Below are 10320 nucleotides of genomic sequence, written 5' to 3' on the forward strand. Positions count from 1 at the left end.
TCTCTCCTTTAGCCGCCTCCCCCATGCACCTCAATCTTAACGTTCAACCTCCTCTAGCAGGGATTTTGGGTTTCCTTACCCCCATCCCACAGCATCCGTTAGTCATACCTGTGACTCTCCAGAGCCTTCATCATCAAAGAAATACCTGACAATGGTACCATCTGCGTGACCAGAGAGAATTCCTTTCCCAGAGCAACTATAAAAGGGGAAGAGGAGGAAAGAGATTATTCTGTCTCACCAAGAAATCCCCCTTCTCTGTCAAACATTACCCTACCTGGGCTCCCTGCTACCAGTCCTCCCCATCTTCCGTATTATGGTCTCCCAGTCCTGACATCCCCATCGCTTCTTCCTACATTTCCAAGCTCCTGGGATATGTTCTTCCTTACTCACTTTGTCGTCAGTGATACCACATAAGAGTCTGTCCCATAGATGGTAGATGATTTATTAGTTTTAGTGTTTGCTAAACGAACCTGAAAATGGGAAAATGGATACAAGTCTGGTTAAGCTACTTTCAATCCCACCCAGATCCTAAGGAAAAAGAAATAACAAAAAACTGGTCCTTCTGTTTTCTCCCCCAACATACAATTTGACCCTAAGGGAGAAGTTTAACCACATTTCTCTCTCCAGAACCATTATCCCCACCCACAACCTCTCCTGTGTTTCTCTTCCTCCTTTACCTTCCCTTCAGCCAGTCCAAAGACAATGATGTACTCTGCTGGCCACTGCAGACACGTGACAGCACTCTGTAAAGAGGAAATCATGAAAAGGATAACCCTGTCCATGTAGCCTAGCACATTTATAACAAACTGAACCCCCCGCCACAGGCCACCACCCCAGTTGCCTATAGCAGAGGAGAGGACACGACTGGGCTCAAGAAGGAAAGCAGATGAGGATGAGCAGCAAGGCAGCACCATCCTTGCAGTTGGAAAGGTCAGATTCACATGTTAAAAAATGCAACTCCTGGTTACATTTATAAGTAGATATATTGATACATGTTTGTTCATCCTAATCTCCCAGAGACAGGTCTGAAGTTTACCGTCTGGATGAATTTGTTACAGATGACTTTCTTGTCACCCCTGCCAAAAAAAGGAGAGAAAGCATATTAAAAACACTTTATAGGGCGCCTGGGTGGCTCAGTTGGTTAAGCGACTGCCTTCGGCTCAGGTCATGATCCTGGAGTCCCTGGATCGGGTCCCGCATCGGGCTCCCTGCTCAGCGGGGAGTCTGCTTCTCTCTCTGACCCTCCCCCCTCTCATGTACTCGCTCTCTCTCATTCTCTCTCAAATAAATAAATAAAATCTTTGAAAAAAAAAAAAAAAAAAACACTTTATAAATAAATTGTCATGCATGATGCTGGGGGAAGGGAAAAAAGAGCAGATACCTTCCCTGCCCCCTCTAGTGTTTCCTACCATTCCACAGGAGTCCTGAAAAGAGGCATAAAACGGAGCCTAAACAGCTTTGGAACAGTAACAAAGATGCTGTATCACCAAGGGCTCCCCAGAACCTCAAAGGGTCTCATATTGACCTTAGGCTGATTCCACCGGGGATGGGATCTCAGAACACATAGGGCAGGCAAAGGTAAAGAAGCAGCATCAGACTCTGGAAGGCCTTTGCCTTCCATGTCCCAGCCTGGACCATCATCTTCTCTACTCCCTCTTTCCCAGGGAGGCATTTCTTCCTGCCTTCCCCTTCTTTTCCAGGTCACCCCATCTCCCAGTCTCTATCCTCACCAATCTTCTCCAATCTTGTACACATAGATGATGTTGTCAGTCTGTCCTATGGCAATTTTAGTGGAATCAGGAGAAAAAGCCATGCCTTTCACCATATAGCTCTTCCTGCCATACTAGGAGTTAAAAGAAAGAAAAGAAAAAGAGGTAATGAGTACACATGAAAGAGAGAAGAGAAGAAAAGGTGTATGTGTGACTGTAATGAGCTTGAGGGATTTATCCTGAGAAAAGAAGGGCCAGGCCATTTCCTATGCCGATGGCTGGGGAAGTTGGTTAGGAAGTTTTCCAGATTCATGAGGCCCCATCAACAGATTAAGTACACACAGAGTACTCTCTTCACCTTCATGTCAGCTGGTTTGGTGGAGAATTTATCTCTCCGCTCCCCATGCTCATCGTATAGCAACACCACTCGGTCCACTGTGCAGACAGCAAATTTGGCATTGTTCTGGGACCAAGCCATGCAGGTCACCTTTGCAGCTCCATCCTGCAGAGGCAGTGGGGGCAAAAATAAACCCAGGTGTTCATCTAGAATGACAAAAGCATTTCTAGTTCCTTTAGTTCGAGTGTGACTTTGGTCAATTTCCCCCATGATAGTCCTTAAAACAAAGAGATGCCTGTGATGTATCCTGGTCTCCAAGGCTATAAAACCCTGGACCAGGAGAACAAGGTGCTTTAGAAACCCATAATGCAAATACACTAAGAGGTGACTTGCTGAATCAACTGTACCAATGTGCCCCTGCAATGGCCTTGCTCCCTCATATCCCAGGACTGCGACTGAAATAAATTCAATTGGTCTGATAAGTTTTTTTTTTTTTTAAGATTTTATTTATTCATTTGAGAGAGAGAATGAGATAGAGAGAGAGAGCATGAGAGGGTCAGAGGGAGAAGCAGACTCCCTGCTGAGCAGGGAGCCCAACGCGGGACTCGATCCAGGGACTCCAGGATCATGACCTGAGCCGAAGGCAGTCGCTTAACCAACTGAGCCACCCAGGCGCCCCTGATAAGTTTTTTTTAAATAGGTTTTGGTCTTTAGCCATTCATTCAATATTTTTTGAATACCTTATTGAGAAAGGCACATGGCCAAGGGCTGAGAGGGAGACAAAGAGCAAAATATGGTCCCTGCCCCAGGCTAATAAGATGGTACAAAAACAGGAAAAATCCCATTAGAAAGGCACATACAAAGCATGATAACAGTTTGGAGAAGCCCGAGATAATTTTATGTTTAACCGATCAACTTTAAGCTTTGAAGAATGGATGCAGTTAAATGGGGGAATTATCCGAGGTAGAAGGAATTACATGAGCAAAGGCAAGTCTGGTCAAGAAACAGTGATTTAATTTAGCTGAAACTACCTTGCAAACAGAACAGAGGAGGTAAGGCAGGAAAAACAGTGAGGCCAGCTCAAGAAAGATCTGTGAAATTTGGCCAAGGAATTTGGGCTTATTTGGTAGGAAAGGGAGAGACAGTGAAAGTTCCAGAATGGGGAGTAAGACAATCAGAGTTGAGACAGGATGAAAATACCACCTGGTTAGTTTTTTTATTTTTTCCCCCCCCCAAACTATGCACTGCTCAGAAGCCCAATTTAGAAGTGATTGTCTCCCAATGAATTATTCTTTCCACATCTGTCCACCACCAGCCCTGGTCCTCAGTGGTTCTGCACTAAGGACTTCCCTCCTTGAAATAAAACATTTAGCTTCTGCTCCAATTGTGTGATTTAATTACTTGGGCTCTAGAGCTCTAGTTTCAAACTTTGTTACTTTTCACTCCTAACCCACCTACCTCCAAAGTCAGAAGTTAAAACAAAAAAAAAAAGCCCTCTTTTTTTTTCATCAAGATCCTCAGAGTCAGAAAATAGCCATACCACCACCTTTACCACCCTCCAACTCTTGATCAAATTAGGTTCGAAGGGCTGAGGGCTCCTTCAATAACCATTGCTCATCATCTTCCTTCATCATTTTGCCAATCCTGGGCGTTCGCCCTTCCCTGCCTCATGACATCTTATTTTGAAAGACTGAAGGAGGTTTTCATTTCCAATTATTCCATTAGGGTAAAGGAATTTTTAAATTACAGTTTCAGGGGCAGTTAACTGAGCAATGAGCACATCTCTCTTTTGTTCTAATTTCCCTCTATTCTCCTAATGCCACATCCTCTGTGAAGCCTTCCTGATTCCTCACAGCACTGTCGTGAGGATTAAATGGGGTAGGGAATAGAATAGTAAAAGCTAACCTTTAACAAGATCTTACCATAGACTAGGCATTTTGATAAGTGCTCGATATGCATTCTTTTACCTCATAACACAGGGACAGATGCCATTATTATGCATATTTTACAAATGGGGAACCTGGGTTCAGAAAAGTTAAGTAATTTGCTCAAGTTTACAAACACAGTTTATAAGTGGCAGAACCAAGATTTAAATCCACGTGTCTGACTACACAAACCCCAATCCTAACTACTTAACTTACGCTGCTTTACTACGTATGAAACATTCACTATGGCAGATATTGTCATTAGCTTTGTATGAATTTGTCCTTTGAATTTTGAATGTTCTCCTCTCTTGTCTATCAGTTTTTACACTGCTTTTCAGTTCGCAATGGCCTTTGTGTACATTACTTCCTTTAACTCTTCCTCCAAACCCCCCTCAGGTTGCTATTATTGTTACTCCCATTTTCCAAATGAAGTAGTTGGGTGAGCGCTCAGAGACATTGTGTGACAAGGGCTAAAATCAGCGGTATTGGATCATTTATTTAAAGTAGAGCTGGCACTAGGACTTGGAATGCTGGTCTCCGAGCTCCAAAACCCAGCGTTTCTTTAGCATGGTTCCTCCCCCAGTGCCCAGCCTCTTCTGAAACTGAGATCTTCATCATCAGAACGAACGTGAGGTCTTCTGCACTCCCTTTTTGGGGCTTGCACCTAAAGCGCTTGTTTATTTGGGTGCAGACTTAGGTTCGTTGTTTACATGTGCGCCCAGCACGGGGCCTCGTACACAACTGATGTTAAAAGAGACGGAATGAAAGCTACCGCGGTTAGCGGTCCGTCTCAACTACTGCACACTATCGACCGAGCAGAGTCCCATCATCGCTAGAGCCTTCAGTCTTCCGCGTAACAGGAGGCGCTCAACATCATGAAATTTCAGTTCCCTCACTTTTCTTGGAACGTTAAGGCGGGCGGGGTTGGGAAGAGGCACGCAACTCCTCACCTGAGGGCTCAGCAGGGTTCTCAGGTGCTTCAACTGCATGACGAACACCTGTCTCTCAGATGCCACCAGTCAGCGACAACTCCCGTGGTTACCTGGACAACCCGCCACGCAGCCGCAGCGACTGCCGCTGACGCAGACGCGACCAGAGCGCAACACACTTCGCAAGGTCATCACGTAGCTTCGCTGCGAAGCAAACAGGACGTGCGCAGGCGCAGTGAGGTCTAGGGCGGGACACCGAGAGGACTCGCATCCTCTCCTCGACCAATCGTGTCTTTGTCTGCAAACCCAAGCTCGAGCCACGCCCACAAGCCCTCCGCAAACTCGAGGTCCTACGTAAGCGCGGTCTTTCTCGCGCCCTGAGGCGAGTAAAGTGTGGCTGGGTGCGTCCTTTTAATTCTCGCAACCCTGGAGGAAAGCAGGGCAGTTGCTTTCATACGTTTTGCAGCGGACGGAATTGAACCCAAATAGGTTATACGATTTGCACGGGATCACAAGGCTAATAATGATAGCTAACTGAATACTCAGTATGCGTCTGCCAGGTACTGTGCAAAGGGTCGTATATGCGCTATCTCATTTAATCTCAAAGACACCTTTTGAAAGGGATGGCATTATTAGTCCCATTTTACATACCAGAAGACTCAGGATTAGAGGGGTCACTTACCCAAACTAACAGTCAGTAAAGGATGTAAATGGGATTCAACCCAGAGCTGGTGCGTTTATTCGTTCTGAACTCTTAGCTCCCGATCTCCATGCCATGCTTCTGTACCCCATGCCACTTCCATCCCAAGAACTGAAGTGTCCAGAGTCTGAGAGATGAGTGTTTCGGAACCAGTGGCCAGTGAGAGGTACTACTTCAGAATCGGGTAGCAGTGGGTTAAAGACTGCTGCCCAGATCGGGATGCTTTTATGGCTCAGGGCAGAGGGCAAACCTGAGTTTGGCTCACCTGATAGGGTAGGGTTAAGTCTTGTGATACCTGGGGTTGGAGCTTGGTTAAGTAACAAGGATATTGACTTACTGATCTGTTTGGATTGGGGTCCTTTCAGAATTATTGGTCTAAATTCTTGTAACATACCAGAGAGACTGAGATGGAGAAAAGGAGAGTTATTCATGCACCTCCTCTGGAAAGATCCGAAGTTGAGAAGACCTATAATTCTCCAGAAAGTGTAGCATATGCTGTCCAGACACAGTCTGGGTTCTACAGCTTTTCCCCCACAGTGGTTGCAAACGTCAACAGGTATTTCTCTCACTGGCACCATCACACCCCCCACCTTGGAATTTAGGAAAGAGTAGAGGAAAGCCTCTATTTTCACAGGAAACAAGTAGCCCCAGAGCCCAAAGTATAAGTCTTTTGACAGGGGAGTTCCAACCCCTCAGTTTTATTTCCATAATCCTCCTCTGGATATAGTGGCAAGAGTGAATATAAATTCATTTACACCTTACAGTTATTATTGGCTTTGACCGAATGAACAGAGACAGAGACAGACAGAGACAAAAGGAAAAGCAAGGGCAGGGAAGACTAGGTACGGGAATGCACAGGATAGGAGCACATGGCACTGAAGGATCCATTAGTGTAGCTGCTCTTGCATTTGTCCCAAGACACTGTTCAGTCCTTTTCTGGAAATTAACTCAAGGTTGATGGAGGAGTCAGAGAAATAAATGGTGAAGAGCTTGGGTGTCAATGTGGGCAGTGAACATAAAAAGGTTACTGGCCCCTCTCATGTGGTATAATCTTCGTTTCCACTGCTGCAGGGGAATTTATATCCCCCCTTCTTTTCTTTCGCCCCTTTCTCACTGAACAAAACAAAAGGAACTAGGGCTCCAGTTTTCTACACTCATTTCTGGCCTCTCCCCACCCATTCCAGGCTAGAGAATCAAAACAAACACCTTAAAATAATGAGAGTGCTCCTGTCGAGTTGGTGGTGGTGTGAGAGGCCCTTGTTGTCAGGGGAGAGACAGTGGGGAAATGTCTTCAGCATACTATACAGTATACCATACAGTCAGCTTCAGTTTGTCCAAGAACCTTTATTGGAAAAATGTCCAAGGGGTGAGATCACCAGCAGCTGGAGGGGCTACCAGGTGAGAGGGGGAGCACCTGAGGCTCCGTGGAAGACATTGGAGTAGTGCAGTGCAGCATCTGCCTCCAGACCCAGACAATTCCTTTTAATTGCTGGGGGGAGGGGAAGTAGCCAAAGAAACACCCCTCTCTGAGACCCAGAGGCAAGATGTGGGGGCAGCTGGGGATGCCAAGAGTCCTGATGCAGGTGGAATGGGGGCCCCATTTGAGACCTAGTGGGATACGGTTGAACAAGTGACTCTCCCCTGGACCTGGGGGATGGAAGGACATATCCCATCTGATAGCCATTCCCCAGGTCCAGGGGCACAGACCCTAAGAGACCTACCTTCTGGCCCCGCTCACAGTGGAAAGAGGACGGGTACCAGGCCTGAGATTGTGGGAGTGTCATTACCCTCTAGGAGACTGTGGGATCCTTCAGTCCTGAGCAGATCACCATCTGAGGCGCTCCCTGACCCTATCCCCATCCCCAGGGTGTTAGTGCATCTGTTTTCTGGTTCTGTTTCTTCACTCATACATCGATGGTGTTGATGGATGATGACTTTTTCTGTAAAAGAAAATGGCTTGAGTCTCTAATTTCAGGAAGGTAAGAGCCTCCTCCATCCCAAATATCCATTTTCCCTCATTTCCTGCCCCTCTTTGGCCTTCTCCCCTTCCCTGACTGCTCCTAGAAGCAAAATCACCATTCCCTCCCTCACTGGCCCCACATCACCTGTCTTGTCCCCACTGGCCTTCCCTGAGGACTCTGTTCCGGCCCCTTCCCCTTCTCCTTGGGGTTGTTGTTGGAGTCGTTGTCCTTGATGATATCATACTGACGGCAGAATAGCCCAATTACAGCTGAAACACAACAATACAATCTGTGCCTTAATCTTTTTTTTTTTTTTTTTAAAGATTTTATTTATTTATTTGACAGAGAGAGACAGCGAGAACAGGAACACAAGCAGGGGGAGTGGGAGAGGGAGAAGCAGGCTTCCCGCTGAGCAGGGAGCCCGATGTGGGACTCGATCCCAGGACCCTGGGATCATGTCCTGAGCCAAAGGCAGACGCTTAACGACTGAGCCACCCAGGCGCCCCTCTGTGCCTTAATCTTGACCTCCCCACTCACAGCCTTGAAGGGCAGTGAGATACCCACACAGTTTCTAGAGAATCTGAGAAGAAAACCCTTGAATTCCTGGTGTTCATGTGTGAGCACCACCCTCTTAACCTTCCTCTCCTCAAACTTCTGCTCACCCCACTCCACTAAGCATCTCCCTGCTCCATTTCCCTCCCTGCCTTTTCTCCCGACAACCTTCACCATCTCCCACCTTCACTGAGCCCCGCTCCCCCAATCCTCGGTCCCCCATCCAGCTGCTCACTCACCGGCCCACATGAGCAACACCACCACAATGATGACTACTTCCCCCGTCTGCAGTGGTCGCTCTCCATCCAGACCTTCCACTGTGATGTCACCTGAGAAGGAGGAGATAGACTCCAGGTTATGGGGAACGGCCACAAAGCTCTTCTCTGCAGACAGGTAAGGATGGAGAGTCTGGGGCCAGGGTTGCCCCTGGTAGACCCTCTCTAGGAAGCTGTTGGTGGACGGGTAGTTAGAGACCAAAAAGCAGGAAGGCTGTGGGTGAGTATTCACGCAGGCTGCTGCGGCTGGGAACTGAGGGTGGGTAAAAGGCAGCTTAAAAGCCCTTCTCCCAAACGATTCATTATCAGCCTGTTTATACCCAGTCCCCCTGCCAACCTTTTTCCTTCGTTTCTTGGCAGTATGATGGATTAAATCATCCTTTTATTCATCTGAGCTAGACTGTGGCTTGTTTGGCGGAAGTAAACAAGAGGCTAAAGGCCAGGTGAAAAGCCCGAGAATCCAAAGCTTTCGGGAGTGGTGAATAGCTGAGACCCTCACCTGGGCTTGAGCTGTTTGAGGGTAGCCGGTCAGAACCCTTGAGAGTTCGGAAGTGCACCCGAGGCCCTGGGGGGCTCTCTCCCCGAAGGCCGATGCTCCTGACCTGCACTGTGTAGTCACTGTCTTCAGCCAGGCCCCAGAGGGCACAGGCCCGCGTGGTGGTGTTCACCTCCCGGATCACACGCTGCCCAGGGCCATTCTGTCGCTGTGGGGAGATGATGGGACAGGAGGGCAGTCTCACACCAGTTCCAGGACTCTTGAACCTCCAAGCACTCCACGGAGTAGGATGAAAAGGGTAGCTTGAGCCAGGGAACACCAGCTCCCAAATTTCCCCACCACTGGGAGGGGAGCTTAGGTCTGGGGTGGGGGTAACTGAAGGAATGTTCAGAGATCCAAGGACACAGGTTGAGGGAGCAGAAGGGTGATTCATACTTGCTGGGAAATGGAGTAGCCAATGACGATGTTGCCTTCTGGGACGTCCCAGGACACAGTGGCCGAGTTGGCTCTGAGGTGAGTGACTGTCACATTCACAGGAGAGGGAGGCCGGTCTGTGGGTGTCAGAGTGAACAGGTTAACAGGTTCCATCCACGGACTAGCTCTGGTTAACCCCACTACCCCTTTACTCACCTGCTCGCACAAAGCCCAGGTCACAACTGACCAGCAGGAGGACCGTGGGGCTTAAATATGGGGAGAGGGGCATCAGCGAAGCCATGGTCCCCACCGAGTCCGCTGGGAGGCACTGGGGCTTCCGCTTAACATCCAGGCGGGGCTCCTGGAGGTAGCAGGAGTTGTGGGGGGTGGGGGTGGGGGTCAAGGACTGCCCAGAACGCACGGGTGGCAGCAGCTCTCCCGGGCTCCCCACCGCCCACAGAAGCCCCGGAGCCCCCCTTCTCCCTACGCCTTCCCCGCCTCCGCATCACCCGGGCGGCTCTGCCCGGCCCACACCCACCTCCGCCGGTCCTCGCGGTCGGTCAGGCCTCGGGGGGCTGCACGGTGCCCAGAGGGCGGCCCATCGCCCGACTCCGTGGCGCTGCCCCTACCCCATCCCGGCGCGGGCCCGGCGCGGCGGGCAGCGCGGAACCGAGCTGCGGGCAGAGGGCAGGCGGAGGCGTAGCGGGAGCGGGCCGCGGGGCTGCGGGGGCCCCCAGAGCTCGGACGGGCAGCGTAGTCTGTCCCTGAGCAGGGGGCGGTGCCGGCGCGGCCTGGCCGCTGGCCTGAGTCCCGGTGCGGAAGGCAGTGCGGCTGCTCCGCCGGCCCCTGCAGCGGGATGTGACCGTCCCGGCCAGCCAGCCGCCGCCTTCTGCAGAGCTGGCCCGGCTCGCTCCGCCGCAGCCCGACCGGGACGTGCCGGCCAGCCCCGCCCCGCTGGGGTTCTCGCCGCCGTCATCCCCCTCACCCCCTCCCCCCCACCCCGACCCGACCCGGTTCTCCCG

General features: G+C 49.9%; 2 protein-coding genes across 3 annotated transcripts in view; both read right to left on the minus strand.

Moving 5' to 3' along the window:
• Nucleotides 1-5098, minus strand: part of IFT172 (intraflagellar transport 172) — a 32883-nt gene extending 27785 nt beyond the window's left edge. The window contains exons 1-7 of the mRNA XM_036090196.2: nt 4922-5098; nt 2068-2211; nt 1731-1843; nt 1037-1076; nt 678-743; nt 391-470; nt 109-196 (exon numbers count right to left, since the gene is read on the minus strand). Coding sequence (XP_035946089.1) covers nt 109-196; nt 391-470; nt 678-743; nt 1037-1076; nt 1731-1843; nt 2068-2211; nt 4922-4960 — 570 coding nt within the window. The 5' untranslated portion in view covers nt 4961-5098. The remainder of the gene's footprint in view (nt 1-108; nt 197-390; nt 471-677; nt 744-1036; nt 1077-1730; nt 1844-2067; nt 2212-4921) is intronic.
• Nucleotides 5099-6924: 1826 nt separating this feature from the next.
• FNDC4 (fibronectin type III domain containing 4) lies at nt 6925-10246 on the minus strand. Of its 2 annotated transcripts, XM_036090237.2 has the most exons (7): nt 9837-10242; nt 9515-9659; nt 9320-9435; nt 8888-9092; nt 8353-8442; nt 7706-7830; nt 7366-7540 (listed from the first exon to the last, which is right to left on the minus strand). In XM_036090237.2, the coding sequence occupies exons 2-7, from the start codon at nt 9597-9599 to the stop codon at nt 7505-7507; spliced, it is 657 nt and encodes a 218-aa protein (XP_035946130.1). In that variant the 5' UTR covers nt 9600-9659; nt 9837-10242; the 3' UTR covers nt 7366-7504. The 2 variants fall into 2 exon arrangements, with proteins under 2 accessions (XP_035946129.1, XP_035946130.1); XM_036090236.2 differs by lacking the exon at nt 7706-7830 and having other exon boundaries at nt 6925-7540; nt 9837-10246.
• Between the last annotated feature and the right edge of the window lie 74 nt (nt 10247-10320).

The sequence above is a fragment of the Halichoerus grypus genome, chromosome 10 (genome assembly GCF_964656455.1).
Source record: "Halichoerus grypus chromosome 10, mHalGry1.hap1.1, whole genome shotgun sequence".
In the NCBI taxonomy this organism is placed as follows: domain Eukaryota; kingdom Metazoa; phylum Chordata; class Mammalia; order Carnivora; family Phocidae; genus Halichoerus; species Halichoerus grypus.

Bases quoted from the DNA above. Each gene is read 5' to 3' on its own strand.
- FNDC4 (XM_036090236.2), bottom strand. From the start codon at position 9,599: ATGGCTTCGCTGATGCCCCTCTCCCCATATTTAAGCCCCACGGTCCTC. The intron at 8,443-8,887 runs GTGAGGGTCTCA...CCTCCTTCTCAG, and splicing joins CTCAAACAGCTCAAGCCCAG to GTGACATCACAGTGGAAGGT. The intron at 7,541-8,352 runs GTGAGTGAGCAG...TTTCTTTTACAG, and splicing joins GGTGTTGCTCATGTGGGCCG to AAAAAGTCATCATCCATCAA.